At 48.0% G+C, this 21,962-nt stretch overlaps 1 protein-coding gene across 3 annotated transcripts in view; it reads left to right on the plus strand.

The window, feature by feature from the left end:
* The window catches only part of LOC138979046 (histone-lysine N-methyltransferase ASH1L-like), a 61,336-nt gene that overhangs the window by 33,355 nt on the left and 6,019 nt on the right, over positions 1-21,962 (plus strand). For all 3 annotated transcript variants that reach the window (XM_070351859.1, XM_070351866.1, XM_070351874.1), the window contains exons 15-23: positions 5,160-5,347; positions 5,781-5,958; positions 7,056-7,153; positions 7,576-7,677; positions 8,175-8,398; positions 19,721-19,805; positions 20,529-20,707; positions 21,083-21,155; positions 21,609-21,884. In XM_070351859.1, the coding sequence (XP_070207960.1) occupies positions 5,160-5,347; positions 5,781-5,958; positions 7,056-7,153; positions 7,576-7,677; positions 8,175-8,398; positions 19,721-19,805; positions 20,529-20,707; positions 21,083-21,155; positions 21,609-21,884 (1,403 nt within the window). The remainder of the gene's footprint in view (positions 1-5,159; positions 5,348-5,780; positions 5,959-7,055; positions 7,154-7,575; positions 7,678-8,174; positions 8,399-19,720; positions 19,806-20,528; positions 20,708-21,082; positions 21,156-21,608; positions 21,885-21,962) is intronic.

Below are 21,962 nucleotides of genomic sequence, written 5' to 3' on the forward strand. Positions count from 1 at the left end.
TACCTTGATTACTTCCCCTGCTGCATTTGAAGGCCTGTCTTTTCGCTAAACTGTGCTCTCATAAGAACCCCTGTTCATGTATGTTTGAACACAAGCCCAGCATTGTAGATTCCTAAGTTCAGGGCCGAATATTGGCGGTCGCCCGATCGCCCCCGGCGGGTTCAAATTGCGTCGGGCGGGTTCGAAATTCCTCTGAAATCGCCCGCCGGGCGGGTTCAAATTTCACTGAAGCACAAAGTCGTTAGGCAACGTAGTTAATCGGAACGGCCGGCGAACAAATATCTCTCGCGGGCGATCTCAAAATCTGTCACTTCTCTACTGCCCACTCATCCCCTTCCCCCCTCTCCCCCACTTTGAGAAGGACTCAGGACTACCACCAATCAAGGCCAGACACATTGGCTACAAAATAGCTACCACCCTCCCTCCCCTCTCCCCCCTCTTTGCGCTATTCACTTCACCCCCTCTCTTCTCTTATCCTGCGCTGACCAATCCTTCAGAGACTTTCACATGTTGTAAAACAGTTTCCTCTCAGATAAAAACTCGGTCATTGACCCCGGGTAAGAAGGTCAGTGTCTGGACAGGCAGCTGTGTTCAGATTGCAAGTACCAGTCATTGACCCAGGTCTCAAGGCCAACCAGCTTTTACAATGCATCTGCCTTTGATCTGACCGCCCATCCAGAGCAAACATATTCCCCCTCTGTATTTTTCCTTTGATGTGCCTGCTATGTACCACTGATCCAGTTTCTGGGAAATGTATAGGTCATTGACTGCAGGGATACTCATTAACCCTATCAGCCCTGACTGCAGTGCAGGCTCTGCAGCCTCTCCAGCCTGGAGGGTTTTGGCACTGTAGTGCAAATCTGATGGGTACTTCACTAAAGCGCTTCTAACTCTGCAACTAATAGTTGTAGACACATAAAAATTGTTGTGTTGTATCATAAGTGCATGTTCTTACCTGTTGAGTAGCAGTCAGTACTTTCTAAAGTGTGTAAAGTTCAAAGAAATCCTTCTTCCAAGTCACAAACACAACACCAAAAAGTATGTAAACACACCACTCTGTCACAGTTGTTACAACAAGTCACAGGATGTTTCTGTCTCACATTTGCATCGAAGCCCACGCACAGGTCTTGTCCACTCAAATCAACACTTGTTTCACTCGATTGAGACGAAGAAACGTCGCATTCGGCATCATAATCACTGTCATCGTCGAGGAAAATCTCGTCAAGAACCTGCCTCAACGAGTAGCGGCGTTGGTTGCTCATATTTCGCAGGAAAAATGCTCAAAAAACACTCAATCGGACGATTTTCGTTCGCCAAATTGCTCCAAACAAAGAAGAAGGAAGTGGGAACAGATTTACCTCCCTTGCTTGTGACCTGTCTTTTATTTTTAGATCAGAAACAAGGTCAGAGAAGATGCGTGTCACCACCCGACAGTTTGTCGGGCACAGGTGTTGAAAGCTGCTAAGGAGCGCCCGACAAACTGTCGGGCGCAGGGCGGAAAGAGTTAAGACCGTTTTCTAAAATATGTTAACACCAGCTTTGCTGACCAACTTAGTACAAGTAGTGACAGTACTACTGCTGTCAATTATTTCCCTTCAACTAAGGAAGTAACAAACAAAAAAACCGATCCAATATACAGTGTAGTCCGGGTACAACGAATCTCAAGGGAGATACATTTTAGTTCGTTATATCAGTAATTCGCTGTAGAGTTTTCAACCCTAAATGGCCTCAAGACAAGTTTTCCCAATCACCTTCAAATGATCGTCCCATCGATCTTTCCTTGGAGAGTACAATCTGTGCATGTTTTCAACAGCTTCGTAATATAATCCATAGAGAGGAGAGAGGCAAACTAACAGCGGGAGGTGCATGAAAAGCGTCAGTTTTCTCGATAAAACTTTGACTCGCTCATTCACGGGACATAACTGCACTCCGGACTGTCCACAGTGTTGAGCAATTTAGGAGACTTCACTGCCTGAGGAGAGTATTGATTCAAACGAACGCGTGGTTCTATATCGCGTCACTCGGTCACGGATCGGAGAAAACAAAAAAAACAGTTCCAGATTTCGAAACCATGTCCGTCAGCTATTGTTTTTAGCAAGACAGACCACATGTGCACGAGCTTCGCTGACATACATCGCAAAATTTCATGACGTCACCACAACTTTCGGTTTTGGTTCGATCTGTTCCGTGCACCTCCCGTTGTTAGTTTGTTCAGAGTTCGCTCATCACGCAATGTGCACTTGTGTTTGTGTATTTTTGTGTATTTTTGACTTTGGAGACAATTATTGACATCAGTTCGTTGTAGCCCTGTGACTTTTAGAGACAAAACGGCTCTGTGGCGATGAAAACGTGTTTGTTAAAAGAGGGGTTCGTTATGCAAATGAGTTCAAAAGGTTTGATGTAGCCGGAAAGTAACAAGTAAGAAATAGAAGGCTGTCTGCCGGGAAATCAATGGCAGTTTGTTAAAAGAGGGATTTCGTTATACCCAGGTTCGTTATAGCTGGACTCCACTGTATGTGATAAAGAAGAAAAGACAGACCTTCAGCAATAGGATAAGGGGTGCAACTCTGCAACTCTTCTGAATCAAAAGCATAAAGATCTTCTTCTTGTCGTTCACTGTTAGATCGTCAGTCCGGACTGCAGGGCGAAACGTGCTGTCCTCTCCAAGTCCTCTTTGGGGCCGTATAGCTTCTTTTGTAGCGCTGTCTCCTCTGGCCAGGTGGTGTCCCTCAGAGCACTGTGGTATGGACAAGCCTGCAGGATGTGCTCTGCTGTCTGATTCTTGCCACACAGACATAGGGGGGAGGGAACTAGCTTCAGCTTTGTGGCCATAAAGATCACCTGTAAACAATTCTAGGATCAGGAAATCTGAACATCTGTTTGTTTTCATTAGGAAATAGAAATGAAATATAATGCTTTTGATTATTTATGACTTAAGCTGTGGTAAATTTGGCTGGTATGCAACTTTTATACTTCTGCTTGATCTAACAGTAATATTAATAACACACACATAAAGAAAAAGAAACAAAACAAGAAAGCAACTTAGAAAAAAATTTGTAGTCAGCTTTTTATACTTGGTTTTACACAACAAAAAACATAATTTAAATTAAAAAAAATTGCTGATTTACTCTTTTGTTTAAAGTGTGTGTTTATGTGGTAAGTAAAGTTCCATAGTAAATTACTTTGTAAATTGTGTGGTTAGGGGTACATAAAGGGGGTAACTTTTAGTGAGGTTTAGTGTGTGATTGTGTGACAGGGTGTGAATGTTGTTTTGATTTCTTGTTTCTTTGTGGCGGCTTTTATTTTAAATTCTTTATTAAAACAAGGTTAATTATCATTATATTAAAATATAGCATTTTAGTCATCAAGTTTTGTGTGTGTTTGTGCTAGTTATTAGTAGTGCAAATCCACATGTGTGCATAATAAGTATGAATGTACGTCTTTTGTGTATGTGGTTAGCATGCGAAAAGCCACTGGGGTGGTTGTAAGAAATCCCGGCCGGCCGGGGGCCGGTTGGGATTTGGGGGGGCCAGTTCAATTTTTGACTTACCGGCCCCCCTGGCCGGTAGCAAAAAAAGTTAAGGTACACCCCTGCTGACGTAAATGGTCATTTGAATATTGAACAGCGATTGAGGTACATGTATTATGGTTATGCAGAGGTGCCAACCCATACGGATTTTTCGTATTTATTTAAAGTACGGATTTACGGAATTGTGAAAGGTACTCAGATTTTTTTTAAAGTTGGCAACTTTTTTTTTTTTACATCGATTTTCCTCAACATTGCGCAACTAGCCGTGTACCGAACATCGGGAACCACTCCGCAGTGGACTGTCGATGTTGTCCACGTGACTTGCTTAGCCAATCGTGAATTTCGTTGCAAGTATTCGCTGTTCCGGTGACTCTCTGGGCCAGTGGCAATCGTGAATTGATACCAATGCGGGAGTCGTAATCCGCAGATTGGAAACTAATTGTAAGCGTAAGCTTATGCATGTCTTTGGTTCTAGCGCGAGTCTTTGTTCCAAGCGTCAGTCTTTGTGATGTACAGTATTCAGGCGTCAGTCTTGCGGTGTTAGAAGTGAAAATGGGAGGCAGAGGAAGATCAAGGAAAGGAAAAGCTGATGAAGCGACTGGTGCAGCTTCCAAGTCCAAGTGGACGAAACACTTTCAAAGATTTTTACCGAAATACGCTGCGGACTTTCCGTGTATGGTTCCATCGAAGGTCAGTGAAAACCACGCCAGATGTAAAGCCTGCGAGTCAGACATCAACATCGCGCATGGTGGGTTCGACGATATCGTGAGACATACGAAAAGCCAGAAACATGTTCGGGCTGGTGTAGCACTCGTGTTCAGTCTTGTCAGAAAAAACAAGACTGATTTCAGAGGATCAATGGGAAGCAAGACTCTCAGTGCCATCCTGACTTTGAAGTCACAGGCAAATGGGGCATGCTACAACACAGACCTGAGTGACACTCATTTGAAGGACTGCAAATCTGCAGCAAGGAAAGCCTTGGCATAAAAGTGACATGTCATGATGTGTAGTGTCACTGTGTGAAACAACTCTTGGACTTTTTGGTTGTGGACATTATTTGAAAGCTTTTTGAGCCGTGTGATATGTTAAATAGCTTATACTTGTCTTCTGTTTTGTCCCTTGTATTCTTCAATTAATATACATTTTCTTATTTTTAAACATCAACTGTCTCTGTCTTGTGTTTTCTGAATGTGATTGTGTGAATCCGAATGAATGAAAGATGTTTGATTATATTACTCCTGAAAAAATATTAAATTATGCTGCTACAGTTCACCACTGGGGATACTATTAACAACATGACCTTTAATTTTTGTTTTGTTGCCATAACATTTTACATGGTTTTATACTTGTTTGGTTCCCAACAGTGATCTCCAAAAGGAGACTCAATTGTTTGTTACCATTCGTTGAACGCTGAAAAAGAAGCAGAAGAAGTTTGTTACCATAAGAAATGACTGGATTTCAGACTTTGCTTGTTTGTTGTCTTGATTCCCATCCATGATCCCACAAAGCAGATTGAGTGGCAGTTTGAACGGAAGGATTTATACCCTGGCATAGTCCCAAAATAACCCTGTGGAAGTGATGTCACATACTGAAAGAAGAGATTGACTCAGTTATCTGTTTGTTTGTGCAGATGAAGCGGGCCAGATCATGGCCGCACCCCTGATGGTGTTGCCGTCGCGGAAAAAGTACCCTGACTACTACCTCACAGTCACTGACCCCATTGACCTCACCACCATCCGCAACAACATCAAACGCGGACACTACGTTGACATCCACACTTTTGATGCTGACTTGCTGCGCCTGTTCAAAAATGTGGAGGTAAACCTTTTTTTTGTGCTCATGTCCACTTTTCAACATCTGTTTTACATTTATCAGGAAGATCTTTCTTTCGCTAAAGTGAAATATTGTGTAGGTAATTCATTGCCTCCAAGTTTTGTGAGAACAAGTCTAGTTTATTGTTGTACCAGTTATCCCGTAGAACTGTTTAGGTGTGGGAAATATCCATACCTGCCTATCTTGGTAGCAGATAGTATTAAAAAGCTGATTTGGAGCTTGAGTGATGGGAGAGGAAGTTATGTTTTCTGAGCTACTGTGGCAGGAAGTGTAAAAGTCTGTGATTGATTGGCTGCATCTTTTCATCTTAAAAAACCTGGTACTGAGGCACTATGGCAAGAAATGGAACAAGATGAGTTAGATGATTGTTCTCAAATTTAACACGTGTTAATAAAAAAAGTTAACCTTTACTGTGCAGATGTATTGCGGCAAGAAGTCAGAGATGGGGCGGGTGATCGCTCGGCTACGTCTAAAGTACCAGACGGCACGCGCAGAGGCTGTGCCCCAGGTGGAAGAAGTGACAGGGGAGGGGGTAACGGAACTGGCCTGCGCTGCGCCGTCTGAATCAGACAGCACTGAAGCTGTGGAAACCAAGGGTAGGTGTTTGGACTGGCTTTACAGCGTTGTTCAATTGGGTGTTCTCTTGTCTTTCTTTTATTGCCCTTTCTGTCTTTCCCATCACTTCATATTTTTCGTTTTTGATTAGCCATTCACCAATTTACTGGCTAATGGAAATAAGCAGTAATGCATGGGTGTTACTCTTCCGGCTTTTGCCGGATTTCCGGTTTTTGAAAAAATCTGAAGCCGGAAATTCCGGTTTTCCGGGTTTTCAAAAAAAAAGAGAAAAAAAAGCTTTGTTTCGCTAAGTTGAAATAACGAGCAGCGGTTCCGATCCGACTTTTGACACCGGTTCGCGTGCTTTCTCGGTTCGCTCCCTTGGATTTGCCGCCATCTTGCTTATTATGATTTGGTTTCGTCGGTGTCCAGAAACTTTCTTTAAAACTTGAGCATTTTGGACCCCTGCCTTTCAGGTTTTTTGATTTTTCCCAGTAACACCCATGGTAATGGCACTAATCGTTGTCCAATCAGGTATTTCTGTACAAGTAGAGATCCTGGTTGTCACAGAAGTTAGTCACTGTCGCACCAATCAGTCAAATCAAGTCTAAGACTTGGTGATTACATTATATTTGTCTGGAATAAACTGGTCAAACAAAATATAAACCCATATGTGTAATCTGTTTCTGATTTCATTTCTGGTATTTTGAGATGTTAACTGCAAAACTACTCCAAATGTTAAGTCGATGCAATTCCTGAATAATGTTTTAGAATATTGTGGCTAAGGCATTTACTAGCTAATGATAACGTGCTCCAGAAAATCTGATATTCTTTCCACCTGCTTCACTTCTTTCTGTGTTCTTCTGTTTTTGTCTTTTGTTTCTGGTCCTTGTGGTTGTGTTCTTGTTGACATAACCAGTGACACAACCGTTGAACGCTGAAGAAGAAGAAGAAGTTAACATAACCCACAGCTGTGAAACACATTCTGGAGACTTTCTCTGTGTGCTTAAACATGTGTGTGTTAACTTTTCGGGATAGTTATGTTATATATCAAGGTGACAATTTACCATTCATTTGCAAAGCATCTCATTAGCTTGTAGTGATAGCATAAACATTTGTTTCTGTCATGTTTTTGCAGTGCAACCAGTAGTAGACCATGAAGAAGAAGACGTGATCCGCTGCATCTGTGGTGTTTACCGAGATGAAGGTGTCATGATTCAGTGTGAAAAGTGCTTTGTGAGTATCTGTCACTCCGTTTCAAGTATGACTTACACTGAATTGTGAAATATTTACTTGTGGCACATGGTCTGTGTTAGTATGGGTATAGTGCTTCTCCAACACTGAATAGGATAGGAGGTTCAAAATACTCACTCCTTCCTTAGAATTTTGAAATTCTGTTAGATTCCTAGTAGATTACTTGGCTAGAAATTTAAAAGATGTTACAGCACAAATGATGTTCAATAGTTCAAAACATAATGATTTAGTCTGGTTAAAAATGGATATGTACACATGAACTTTTCTAGTTAGAACATTTATCCAGGGTTTTGATATACTTGTTGATCTCTCTAGTGTCAATTTCCTTGGCGTGATTGAGTTCTAAAGTTAGTATGCGGGGTTTGTGTGAGCAGTTGTATGAACTTTGTGGTAACTGGTTTCAGATCTGGCAGCACTGTGACTGTGTGGGTGTCAAGGAGAGTGAGGCAGAGCGAGAGGATCTGCATTACCGCTGTGAGGTCTGCGATCCTAGGCCTGTGAAGAAGGTAAGCAGCTTCACCCCCACCCCACCCCACTCTCTCCTTTCTGGCTCGCTGTGCCTTTTGTCTGTTGTTCATTTTGTCTCTCCCTCTCTCTTCACTTTCCTCTACTATTTTTCTGCCTCTCCCTCTTATTAACTTTGAGACATTGTGTGATGTTAAAGTGTAGATCACATTTTGTGAGAGAAAAGCTCTGCAAGTGCAAATGCTTCTCATTTGTTGAAATAACAGCTGCAGCAAAGATAAAAGGATTTAGTGTCTGGTGTATGGTATGTGAAGTGACAGCAGTTAGAACAGTGCTCATCACTGTTATTGGATTTTGAGTTGATGCAAAATACCAGCAACAAAGCCCCAAACGGGTTTGTTTACTGATTGTTATACAGTGAAACCAGAGTGTGAAAATAAAGTTTAATTGCTAAACAGTCTTAACGTTGAAGATCTCAAAACAATTGGTTTGACGGTATTAAACATGAGACCTGACAATCACCCATGTACCTCTACAGGAGATCTTGGACCCGCAGAAGAAAGACCAGCTGGGTCCAAACGATGAGCAGGTTGAACAGTACCTCACCCTGATGAAGGGAAATCTGCAGGTTGCGCAGGGCGACTGTGTCTACCTCCTGCGAGATTACAAGCGCCCGGCAAGATCCTCGCTGCGTCTGGTCGCCGCTTCCAGCCCTGACAAGATGGACATTTTCCGCATCGAGGATCTCTTTAAAAACATCAAGTGAGTTGTCATTCTTTTGTTTTGTCAAAAGTATATGAGCATTTCATTGAGCTCTTGATTTCTTTGCAATGATTAAGCTGTGCTGTGCATTTCTGGGATTGTTTTGTTCTTATTGTTTATAAAACTGGGATTAAATTACATATTCTCACATGCTAGATGTCGAAAAACTACTCAAATTACCTGCCCTTGTAGGGTGGTAACCAAGCTAAAAAAGACGCCATAGCCGTTGCTATGGCCTGACCCAGCCTGGTTACCCACAATACCCCGCGCGCCACGTGGGCGGCAGCATCCTGAAGAAGCATTCAATAACATATTCTTACCTCAACTCACATAGTTAGCATTAACTTCAGTTTATTGCTTAGGTATTGAAGTAGTACTCTACCCTGGTAAAGGGGGGAGGAACCCCCAAAAGAAATAAAGTCCTAAAGGACGGGAGTTTCCTCCCCTAGCTGCCGCCCGCGCCCTCTATAGGCCGCCCGCGCATGCGCGGATCCCGCCAACAGGCGTCATTCCACCCACTTCAACACTACTGTTCAGACGTGTGTCGTTGGTACTCTGATTATTCTCTTGGCCTTTTGTGGAAGGCCATCTGTCCTGGTTTTTGCAGCGTCTCTGGTAAGATTGTTCCTTTATTTCTTCGACGCGTTCTTCGAATTCGAGTTCTCTTCGAGTTCGTTTCGAGAATTTACGAATTTCGCCGCGATTATCACCACGTGTCGGTATTCGTTTTTCAATGGCTGACAAAGCTAAGAACAAGCCTCTTTCTCCTGGGAAGGAGCAAGACAAATCCAAATCTAAAGCTAAGACTCGCACGCCGAACTCTTCCGCAACGGCTAAGCCTTCAGCCGTGCCAGAAAAATCCTCCGTGCAGGTGTTCGACCCCGCGACTAAAAAGTCCGCGCGAGTCTCCATTGATTCAACTTCTCATGCACCGGTCTTTTCACCGGTTTCGCGCTCACCGGTTCCTCGCCCTAGCGAGATCGTCACGCGTGAAGAAATGCTAGCCATGTTTGCCACGCTAAAACAGGATCTGCAGTCGATGCATGCGGCAGATAAAAGCGTGCCTCTCTCGCCGGTCGCTTCTCGCCCTGTCGCGGTTAGCGTCCCGTCGATTTCGCAGCACGGCGCGGTTAACGTCCCGTCGATTTCGCTGCACGGCGCGGTTAACGTCCCGTCGATTTCGCAGCACGGCGCGGTTAACGTCCCGTCGATTTCACGGACTCGGCCTTCGGCCACCATCACGTCGGCCGACATCGGGCCGAATTTTTCCGGTCTCTTGCCTTACTCCCCTGGCCTTCCAGGAGAGTTCGCGTTCTCCGCTCCGCCTGCCGCTAGCACTTCGGCGGAAGATGGCGGTGGTGGGGGTTCCCATCTTTTTGGGGGCTCTCGCGTTCCCTTTTCCCCTGGTCGGGGGTCTAGGACGGCTTCTCCTCGCCTGCATTCCGCCCCTGTGGCGGGTGTGCCGGGGAGCGGCGCCGCTCGTCAGCCTGTGTTCAGCTCCGGCTGTTCCGGCCTCTGGGGGGCAGGCAGCAGCACCTCCCTTGCCCATTCGCGGCTCGGGGGGTCCTGCGTTGGCATCAGCACCTTCCTTGCCCGGTTGCGGCCTGGAGGGTCCTGTCGGCGGTCATCGGCCTGTGTCTTTCGGATTGTCGTCCTTCACTTCCGGTTGTGCTGTGGCTAGCACTTCCGGCGGAGGACAGCGCACTGGAGTGTTCGATCGCAGTGACCCTGCTTTCCCTCTTCCGGTGTCGCACCGACTTCCGACCGCGACTTCCGGTTCCGTCTTTACGGTTCCGGCGTCCGCTTTGTTGCCCTCCACTTCCGGTTGTGCCGTAGCAAGCATTTCCGGTGGAGGACAGCGCACTGGTGTGTTCGGTGGCAGCGACCCTGCGTTTCCGCCTCCGGCGTCACACCAACTTCCGGCCTCGACTTCCGGTTCCGTTTTTTCAGTTCCGGCGGCCGGCACTTCCGTCCTTGGGCAATTTACGGTTTTTCCGAGCTCTGCCCAACCGACCTTGGCCACTTCCTCCCCTGCCGAGGCGTGGGTTTCCGGTTTCCCGGACTCCTATGTGGAGGGAGATCAGGAAGATTATGTGGAGGAAATGGACGCTGAGGACGAGCGCTCCGAATCTGACCCACCTTTGCGGATTCCCAGCAAACTTGGACCTACTCTGGAGTTGGCCGCGGAGGTCACTTCACGGTACTTCCCTGAAGGCATTTCTGCCCAATCTGCTTCTGCCGCTCCTCCTCCTTCCGCCTGGGCGGATTTCGCAGCCGCGGGTGACACTAAGGCTCGTTTTCGTTTTCTCGAATCGCCTTCGGTGTCATTTGCCATGGCTCAGGTGTTGGGTGCTGACCATGCATCTCCCTTCCCCTTGTTGGCCGCTCATGGCAATGCTCCTGATTCTGCTCAGCCCTGGTTGGCTTCGGCACACACAGGCAACGGTATACCAGCCAACTCTAGAAAATCGCGGCTTCCGGGTAAGCCCCTCTCTCTCCTCTCCTCGTTCTCTTTGCCCAAGGCACCACTTCCGGTGACACCGGAACTAGCTCGCCTGCGGCACGACGGCTACAGTCGTGAGAGATCCTCTGTCTGCACAGAACAGAGTCTCCTGGGGTTAGAGGAGACTGGACGCTCCTCTCTCGAGCTCTCATCCTTAGCGGAGACGCTCATCCGCTCGTTGACGAGAGCTATTTCATCATCCATCGATCCTTTTAAGTTTCGAGATGATGCAGTGGAGGCCGACGCGGCCATGCTACTAGCGGCTCTCGCGAAAGTCACGGATACCCAGATGACTAACGCAGCGCGCCTCTACTCACAGGTTGTGTTTTGGAGACGCGAAGCCTTTCTGCACGGTTCTCGTCTGACAGACAGAGCCACCTTGGACTCTTTGCGAGTCTCTCCCTTTTCGGAAGGGGCGTTGCTGGGCTCTCGGTCACTGGACGCTCTTCGCCAGCAAACCGAAGAAGCCCGCGACCAGCAGGTGGTTCGGTTGTCCGAACTTGCGCTCAAACAACAGAGCAGCAGAAGGAATAAGGACTCAGCACCACGCGGTCCTGCTCCGGCACCTGCCAAGTCATTCGGGCATAGAGCTCCTCCCGCCGGAAGGGGCGGCGCACGGTCCCGCCCTTACCAGCGCAAGCCTTCCTTTGGGAAGCGGGGGTCCGGGCGCAAGCCCCACCCCCAATGATACACCCCCGATCCAGTCACCCCCCCGCCCTCCACCCCTTCGGTGGCGGGCAGCCTCTCCCGGGCCTTTCCAGCTTGGCTGTCTCGGACGGACAGTCTCTGGATCAAGGGGGTGATTCGATCGGGGTTCCGTCTCCCTTGGCAGGGAGACAAAACCCCGTTGTCCAGAGCGCCCTCCAACTTCCGGTTTCCGGTCAGCCCCGGCGCTCGAGAGGTGATTCAAGCGGAGATCATCCTATTGCTACAAAAACAGGCAATAGAAGAGGTTCTCGACCACTCCTCCTTGGGCTTTTACGGACGAATCTTCGTCGTGCCCAAGGCGTCCGGAGGTTGGCGCCCCGTATTGGACCTCTCTCCCCTGAACCGCTTTTTGAGAAAGATTCGGTTCACCATGGAAACTCCTACAGACGTCCGGGAGGCGCTTCGCCCCGGCGACTGGGTGACGTCCGTCGACCTGACGGACGCCTACTTTCACATCCTCATGCACGAGGCAGACAGGAAGTGGCTCCGTTTCGTCTGGGGAGATCGAGTGTTCCAGTTCCGAGCCCTACCCTTCGGGCTTTCTCTCGCCCCCTGGGTGTTCACCATGGTGGTGCGCCAGTTCTGCGCCCTTGTGCGGCTGCACGGCGTCCGCCTCAGGGTGTACCTGGACGATTGGCTTATCCTTCATCACCAAGAAGTTCTTTGCCACCAGCACACCCAGTTTGTCCTAGCCCAGGCACAGACTCTTGGCTTTCAGATCAATCAGATCAAATCCGAGTTGTCGCCTTCCCAGACATTCTCTTACCTGGGCATGGTATTCGACACATGCGCTTGGACAGTCCGTCCCACGCAGCGTCGCATAGACAAGCTGCAGGTCCTTCTGGCTTCCCTGTCGGGGCAACAGTCTGCCCCAGCCAGGACACTGGCGTCTGTTCAGGGACAGATGGAGTCAATGTCCACTCTCATCCCGTTGGGCAGGGCACACAAGCGCCCATTTCAGGAGGCCCTCAGCTCAGCCTGGAACCCGACTTCACAGGGGTGGGATGTGGAAATCCCTCTCGGGCACTGGTTTCGGCAGACCACTCTTCAGTGGATGAATTCTGCCTGGCTCACGCAGGGAGTGCCCATAGCGCCACCTCCTCCCTCAACGCATCTCTTCTCGGATGCGTCTCAGAAGGGCTGGGGAGCTCACCTGGACACACTCACGACTTCCGGTCGGTGGTCCCCGGAGCAGCAGCAGCTTTGGCACATCAACCGCCTCGAGCTCGAGGCAGTCTTCTTGGGACTTCAGCATTTTGTCTCTGCCCTTCAGGGCAACCATGTGTGGATCCATACCGACAACACGACGGTAGCTGCTTACCTCAACAAGCAGGGGGGCTCTCGGTCTCAGCTGTTGTCCACTCGTGCCTGCGAGATCCTTTCTTGGTGTGCTCACCATCAGATCCTGATCTCAGCTCGCTATCTGCCCAGCTGTCTGAACGTCCTGGCCGACGCTCTCAGCCGCTCCTCTCAGGTCCTCCACACGGAGTGGACCATCACCCATCATGCGCTCCTGCGTCTTTGGGCGCAAGTAGCGCGCCCGATGATCGACCTCTTCGCCACGAGATTCTCGCGTCGCCTCCCAATCTTTGTCTCCCCCTTTCCCGATCCGGAGGCGTGGAAGATAGACGCGATGTCGATCAACTGGTCAGGGCTGGAGGCTTACGCCTTCCCTCCCACTCCCCTCATAGGAAGGGTCCTGCGGAAGGAGCGGCCTCGCCTTCTCCTTGTGGCTCCACGCTGGCCGAGTCAACATTGGTTTCCGGACCTCCTGCGGCTCGCCAGCGGCCCTCCGATCCCGCTTGGCCTCAGGCGAGGGGAGCTGCTTCAACCCAGAACAGGGATCGTGCACGATCGCCCCGAGTTCCTGGATCTTCACGCTTGGAGACTGTGCGGAGATCACTCAGGCGCCTCTGACCTCACTCTAAACTTGGTACAGAAAGCTCACCGGCGTTCCACCTCTTCTGTTTATTCGTCTCATTGGCTGTCTTGGACGCGATGGTGTGCGGTTAATGACGTTAACCCGGTCGCCCCACGGTCTATGCAGGTCGCAAACCATCTGGCATGGCTCTCTTCTCAAGGTCGTGCTGCATCTACCCTAAGAGTTCGCCGGTCAGCCATCTCCGTGACGCTTAAGCAACTCGGGCGCTCCATCTCCCTCGGGGGAGTCATCGCGAGTGTGCTAAAGGGCGCGGCCCTCAGTTCTGCAGCGGCAAGGACTTCGGTCCCGGCTTGGGATGTGCTTCTGGTACTAGAATTCTTGCGCTCTAGTTCCTTCGAACCAATACAAAGCGCTAGCCTCTCTAACCTTACGCGAAAGACGCTCATGCTAATGCTGCTCGCTTCGGCGCGAAGAGGTAGTGAGATACACGGTCTTTCTGGCCTAGACCGCGACATCGCCTTTGAAAGCGACGGCTCCATCTCTTTGCATTTTCGGCCCGATTTTCTTGCAAAGAATCAAAAACCGGACCAGCTTTCACCAGTGATCTCCATCCGGCCTCTCCGGGACATTTTAGCCCCCGGTGATCCGGATCTCTCGAACTGCCCGGTACGGGCACTTAAAGCTTATTTGTCCCGCACAGCTCCGCTCAGATCAGCTTCTCAAAAATTGCTTTTCATTTCGCTGAACACAATGCGAGATAAGGACATAGCGAAAACCACGCTCACCAGATGGTCTTCCACACTCATTAGGCTCGCATATCAGTGGTGGCAGACACAAGGGGGGGGGGCAGTCAGTTCTCCCTCTAAGATCACCTCGAACTCACGAGGCGCGAGCGTGGGCAACATCCCTTGCAGTCCTCAAGTCTGGCAGGATGGTGGACGTACTCAAAGCCGCCTATTGGACATCCCAGGACGTGTTCCTGAGTTTCTACCTCCGCGACATTGCGAGCACTCGGCCGGACGGGACGAGCTGCCTCCCAGCAATGGTTGCCGCAGGCCAGATTCTTCCCAGGGACTAATGTGAGTATCCCACCGCCTTTATGTGCAATCTGCTAACTATGTGAGTTGAGGTAAGAATATGTTATTGAATCGAAAATTTCTAAGATAAATTTTCATTTAATTAATATACTTACTCAACTCACATATCTCATACCCTCCCAACCTTCCCCGCTAACATTCTATGTGTTATGGGTGTGTGTTTCGTGGGGGAATGACGCCTGTTGGCGGGATCCGCGCATGCGCGGGCGGCCTATAGAGGGCGCGGGCGGCAGCTAGGGGAGGAAACTCCCGTCCTTTAGGACTTTATTTCTTTTGGGGGTTCCTCCCCCCTTTACCAGGGTAGAGTACTACTTCAATACCTAAGCAATAAACTGAAGTTAATGCTAACTATGTGAGTTGAGTAAGTATATTAATTAAATGAAAATTTCGATTCTCGACTTTCGACTACTCACGGTCGGAGCTGTTTGGATTTACTACTCTCGCGGCCTTCTCTTACTGGTTTCTTGGGGGCCTTACCTGTTCGCCGTTTTGGTGAGACCTTTCCTTTTTGAGTCACTTGAGAAAAAGTGACTCTATGTAATCGGTCAGTGTTAGTCTGTCCGGCCGTCCGGCCGGCCGTCCGGCCGGCCGTCCGTAGACACCACCTTAACGTTGGACTTTTCTCGGAAACTATCAAAGCGATCGGGCTCATATTTTGTTTAGTCGTGACCTCCAATGACCTCTACACTTTAACGATGGTTTCGTTGACCTTTGACCTTTTTCAAGGTCACAGGTCAGCGTCAAAGGAAAAATTAGACATTTTATATCTTTTCTCGGAAACTATCAAAGCGATCGGGCTCATATTTTGTTTAGTCGTGACCTCCAATGACCTCTACACTTTAACGATGGTTTCGTTGACCTTTGACCTTTTTCAAGGTCACAGGTCAGCGTCAAAGGAAAAATTAGACATTTTATATCTTTGACAAAGTTCATCGGATGTGATTGAAACTTTGTAGGATTATTCTTTACATCAAAGTATTTACATCTGTAGCCTTTTACGAACGTTATCAGAAAAACAAGGGAGATAACTAGCCTTTTCTGTTCGGCAACACACAACTTAACGTTGGGCTTTTCTCGGAAACTATAAAAGTGACCGGGCTCAAATTTTATGTGAACGTGACTCATTGTGTTGTGAATAGCAATTTCTTCCTGTCCATCTCATGCCTCATATAATATTCAGAACTGCGAAAGTGACTCGATCGAGCGTTTGCTCTTCTTGTTTTTTTTTGAAGCCCTTCGCCCGGGCGACTGGGCCACCTCGGTGGATTTTACGGACGCCTACTTTCACGTCCTCATGCACCCCACCGACAGAAAGTGGCTTCGCTTTCGCTGGGGTCATCAGATTTTTCAGTTCAGGGCTCTGCCCTTTGGCCTATCGCTGGCACCTTGGGTGTTTACTATGGTGATCAGGCAGCTGTGTGTGCTGATCAGACAGAGAGGTATTCGTCTCAGGACGTACCTCGACGACTGGTTGGTGTTGAATCAGAGTCAGGCAGTGTGCCAGTTGCACACTCAGATCGTGTTGAACCAGGCTTCTTTTCTGGGGTTCTCAGTCAATCAGGCAAAATCGGAACTCACCCCATCCCAGAGGTTTGTTTACCTAGGCATGATGTTCGACACGGTCTCGTGGACGGTTCGGCCTACTCGGGAGAGAATAGAGCGACTTCAGGCTCTCATTTCGGCCTTGGCGGCAGGGGAGCAGACCTCGGTGAGGGTCTTGACCTCTGTCCTGGGCCAAATGGAATCAATGGCCACGTTGGTTCCTTTGGGGAGGGTTTTCAAGAGACCCTTTCAGTCTTCCCTCAAGTCCCTTTGGGACCCGTCTTCTCAAGATTGGGACAAGATTGTCTCCCTCCAAGGTTGGTTCAGTTAGACGACGAGTCGTTGGCTGGATTCAGATTGGATTGCTCAGGGGGTTCCCATCGCTCTTCCTTCCCCGGACTTAGATCTTTTCACGGACGCCTCTCTGTCCGGATGGGGAGCCCACATCGGAGATCATACAATCTCGGGGCTCTGGACTGGAACACAACTCCTTTGGCACATCAATCACCTGGAGTTGGAAGCGGTTGCTCTCAGTCTGCAGGCTTTTCGCCATCTACTTGTGGGCAGGCATGTCAGGTTGCATACCGGCAGGGCGGGGATGTAGCTCAGTCGGTAGCGCGCTGGATTTGTATCCAGTTGGCCGCTGTCAGCGTGAGTTCGTCCCCACGTTCGGCGAGAGATTTATTTCTCAGAGTCAACTTTGTGTGCAGACTCTCCTCGGTGTCCGAACACCCCCGTGTGTACACGCAAGCACAAGACCAAGTGCGCACAAAAAAGATCCTGTAATCCATGTCAGAGTTCGGTGGGTTATAGAAACACGAAAATACCCAGCATGCTTCCTCCATAAACGGCGTATGGCTGCCTAAATGGCGGGGTAAAAAACGGTCATACACGTAAAATTCCACTCGTGCAAAAAACACGAGTGTACGTGGGAGTTTCAGCCCACGAACGCAGAAGAAGAAGAAGAAGAAGCATACCGACAATACCACAGTGGCAGCCTATGTCAACAAACAGGGGGGAGCACGTTCGCGCCCCCTGTCAGACAGAGCTTGCGAGATACTGATTTGGTGCCACTCACACCAAATCAACATCTCAGCGAAATATCTACCCGGCAAGCTCAATACCCTGGCCGACTCGCTCAGCAGGACCTCTCAGGTGTTGCATACAGAGTGGACCATCACGCACAATGCTCTTCAGCGTTTGTGGGTGCAGGTGGACAAACCATTCATAGACCTTTTTGCCACGAGATTTTCCAAAAGGCTGCCGATCTTTGTGTCCCCGTTTCCGGACACGCAGGCTTGGCAAGTCAACGCCCTGGAGATCTCGTGGACAGGCCTTCAGGCCTATGCGTTTCCCCCCTTTCCTCTGCTCGGCAGAGTGGTGCGGAAAGCCGAGATGGAGCGCCCTGCTCTTCTGCTGATAGCTCCCATGTGGCCAGCACAGCATTGGTTCCCCGATCTGTTAGGTCTGGCCAAAGGACCTCCCATTCCTCTAAATCTGGCTCGGGGAGATCTGGTTCAACCAAGGACAGGCATCCCGCACCACGCCCCGCAGGCCCTTTGCCTACACGGCTGGAGGTTGTGAGGTCAGCGTTACAGAAATCAGGTGCTTCTGATCTGACACTGGACTTGGTGCAGAAGGCACACAGGTCCTCTACTTCTTCGGTTTATGCGTCGCATTGGTCGGCCTGGTCAAAGTGGTGTATGGAGCACGGGGTCAACGCGGTAGCGCCTCGCTCTATACAGGTGGCTAATCACCTCTCTTCTTTGTCGGCTAGGGGCAGCTCGGCCTCTTCTCTGAGGGTCAGGCGTTCGGCTATCTCAGCTACCCTGAAACAGATTGGCCGCTCCATTAGCGTTCATGGTGTGATTGCGGGCGTCATCAGAGGGGCCTCTTTGAAGGAATCCAAGAGGCGGACCCCTGTTCCTGCTTGGGATTTATTTTTGGTCTTGGAGTTCTTGCGGTCCTCTGCGTTTGAGCCTTTACAGACTTCCAGTTTGCTTAACCTTACTCGTAAGGCTTTGTTCCTCTTGCTCCTGGCCACAGCCCGCAGGGGCAGTGAGTTACATGCGCTTTCAGGGTTACCAGAGGACGTGTCGTTTGAGCGTAACGGTTCCGTTTCTCTGCATTTTTGGCCAGATTTTCTGGCAAAGAACCAGAAGCCCGTCAAGCTCCCCCGGTTATTCATGTTCTTCCTCTGGGGACTATTCTCGCTCCGGACGATCCTGATTTGTCTAATTGTCCGATTCGAGCCTTGAATGCCTACTTGACTCGCACTAAGCCTGTTAGAGCTAAGAGCCAGAAGCTCCTCTTCATATCTCTTAACACGAAACGTGGTAAAGACATTTCCAAATTGACCATTTCAAGATGGATAGCAACTGTCATAAGGCAGGCCTATGAGTGGTGGCTTGTCGAGAAAGGGGGGGGGGGGGGGGGTCAGTCCTCCCTATGGCTTCGGCACGGGTTCATGAATCCAAAGCCTGGGCGTCGTCCTTGGCGGTGTTGCGTTCAGGTCGTCTTGGTGAAGTCATGCAAACTGCCTATTGGAGGTCGGATGACGTGTTCATCAACTTTTACCTCCGGGATATTGCCTGCACGCGGCTGGATGGTGCTAATGCATTGCCGTCTTTAGTCGCGGCAGGACAAGTTCTTTCCAGGACATAAGTAAGTTCCCTCCACCTTTAGGGGGAATCTGCATTTATGAGAATTGGGTAAGAATATGTAATTTAATCGAAAATTTCAAAAGTAAATTTTCATTTGATTTATATACTTACCCTTTCTTCTTCTTCTTCTGCGTTCGTGGGCTGAAACTCCCACGTGCACTCGTGGTTTGCACGAGTGGAATTTTACGTGTATGACCGTTTTCACCCCGCCATTTAGGCAGCCATACGCCGCTTTCGGAGGAAGCATGCTGGGTATTTTCGTGTTTCTATAACCCACCAAACTCTGACATGGATTACAGGATCTTTTTCGTGCGCACTTGGTCTTGTGCTTGCGTGTACACACGGGGGTGTTCGGACACCGAGGAGAGTCTGCACACAAAGTTGACTCTGAGAAATAAATCTCTCGCCGAACGTGGGGACGAACTCACGCTGACAGCGGCCAATTCTCATAGTTAATACCCTCCCATCCATCCCCGCTACTTAATTGTCTGGTTTTTTTTTAGAGTCTCAAATGATTCTTCAGGATGCTGCCGCCCACGTGGCGCGCGGGGTATTATGGGTAACCAGGCTGGGTCAGGCCATAGCAACGGCTATGGCGTCTTTTTTTAGCTTGGTTACCACCCCACAAGGGCAGGTAATTTGAGTCGTTTTTCGACATCTAGCATGTGAGATCAAAGTCAATGCATTTATGAGAATTGGGAAAGTATATTAATCAAATGAAAATTTACTTTTGAAATTTTCGATTATTTCTCATATTGAGATGGTGCAAAAAGTATGCCCACTTGATAAAAACTGGGAAAAGGCAAGGGGAGAAGTTCTGTCTTGAATCTATCATTAGTTTTCAGACTTGATTTGGTTGTGTTTATTTGAAAATTGAGCGAAAGTGCAAGAGAGATTGATTTAACATACATGTATCATCTGTTGCAGAGGAGAGCGTTTTGCAGCGGGCCACCTGTACTTGAGACCAATGGAGACTTTCCATGAACCAAATAGGAAGTTCTTTCACAATGAGGTGAGTGCAGTATGCAGTCATTCGTTAGTGTTGGTGCGGTTTGTGGTGTTGAATACAGTGGAACCCCCCCTTTCTTTCTTTCTTTATTTGGTGTTTAACGTCGTTTTCAACCACGAAGGTTATATCGCGACGAGAACCCCCCTTTAAAGACCTCCAAAAGTCTGAGAAAAGCAGGTCTTAAAAAGGAGGGAGTCTCAAAATGGGGGTCAATTTACAGAGGCTATGAACAGAAAATCAGAAAAATCAAGGTCTTAAAAAGGAGGAAGTCTTAAATCAGGGGGGTAAGACCTGTACATGAAATTTTGCTGTCATATATCCCACTCCACCTCCAGCTCCCAGCCCCAACCACTGACCTTTTTCTTATACTGTATCTGATTACATTTTTGCTTTCTGATGGGACTGGACTAAAGCAGTGAGCCCACATCTTGTATTTAAAATAACAGCCTCATGAATTGAATAAAAATTGGATCAGTTGGTGTTGATTTTGTAAGACAGATTTGGCTTGAAATCCAAAGATGACCAGAAAACCTTACCCTATTATATCATCTTCAGCTGTATCTGTCTTTGTAGTTTGAACTCTATTCAAACTTTATTGGTGAATGTTTTGTTTTGTGCTGAATTAAGCGTTCCAGTAATTTCTTGTTTTTGTTTTTATTTTTGAATTTTTTTATTTATTTTTTTTCTCACACTGAAATCAGACATGGTTGCTATCTCGTGCCACAGTTGTTCCGGTATCCGCAGTTCGAGACGTACCCGCTGGACCAGGTTGCGGGCAAGTGCATCATCATGGACCTCAACTCATACTGCAAGGGAAAACCCAAAGGGTTTGACACCAAAGACATCTACATCTGTGAATACCGTGTGGACAAGACTGCCCATCTCTTTACCAAGATTTCAAAGAAGTGAGCTTTTTGAAGAGTTACAATGACAGATATTGTGCAAGTATTTGAGTCATAACTAAGCAATGCAGAGCATTAACGACAAGATCAAATAACAAGGGGAAGTAAGCACTCTGTTATAGACAACAGAAAGCAAGAGCTATTCAGCACTTCATTCATTTTAATTTGAAGTAGAAAGTCTAATGAATTAGCTGAGTTTTTGTGTGTGTATGTGTGTGGAGACAGATTAGGAACTGTGGATTTTGTGCAAGAAGTGCGAATTTAGGGATTTGTAACAGCCAAACCAACCAGCGCAAGTTACTTAGTTGTGCTAAACTGAGGGAGAAAGAGATGTAGATTTAAAACTTTTGTGACATTGTTATACTTCACCTTGTGCAGGTTCCCGATCAACACCAAGTCTTTCTGCTTCGACAAGTACGCTGAGCGACTGTACCCTAAGCGAACTTACGTGGTTAGTATACAGAGGCTAATTTAATATAAGATACAGGTGTAAAATACCCCTACTATCACACACACACACACACACACACACACACACACACACACACTCTAATGAACTTCTTTCCTCAGCTATCTAGGACCCTTGAAATATTTCTTCATGGTATCAAACTAACATTCAGGGGTTTTTTTGTCTAAGGATGGAAAACCTTTCACATTTCTTGTGCGTGTGTATTTTCTGTTTACTACTGGAAAACAAGTCAGTTATTGTATGTTAGTCAGTTGATGAGTTTGAAATTAAAAACATATGTTTGAAACTTTACAAAAACACCTGAAATAAAACTTAAGTCAGTTGATGAGTTTGAAATTAAAAACATGTGTTTGAAACTTTACAAAAACACCTGCAATAAAACTAAAGTCAGTTGATGAGTTTGAAATTAAAAACATCTGATTGAAATGTGTGCAGCCACATGAAGTCCCTGAAGAATATCTCCGCCGTGGCCCAGGTGACAAACAGCAGAGTGCAGACAACGGCCAAACCTCGCGCAAAGGCTCCACCTCCTCCAACTCCACCGCTGTCTCAAATAGCGAAGCGGGTTGTAAGAGCGAAGGAAAGACGGAGGAGATGGAAACGAAAAAGGTGAAACCAACGGACACGAAGAAAGCTAAGGAAACAGACGTCAAGAAAGTCAAAGTGGACAAGAAGGATGAAGTGCTGCGATTCAAGATGGAGGAAGACAAGGTGAGTGCCTGTGATTTTATTCAAAACAAAAAGGAATTGTGTGTTGTCTAATAGAAAGGGAGAAAACAGATGAGGACA

Source organism: Littorina saxatilis, linkage group LG1 (assembly GCF_037325665.1).
Source record: "Littorina saxatilis isolate snail1 linkage group LG1, US_GU_Lsax_2.0, whole genome shotgun sequence".
Taxonomy (NCBI): domain Eukaryota; kingdom Metazoa; phylum Mollusca; class Gastropoda; order Littorinimorpha; family Littorinidae; genus Littorina; species Littorina saxatilis.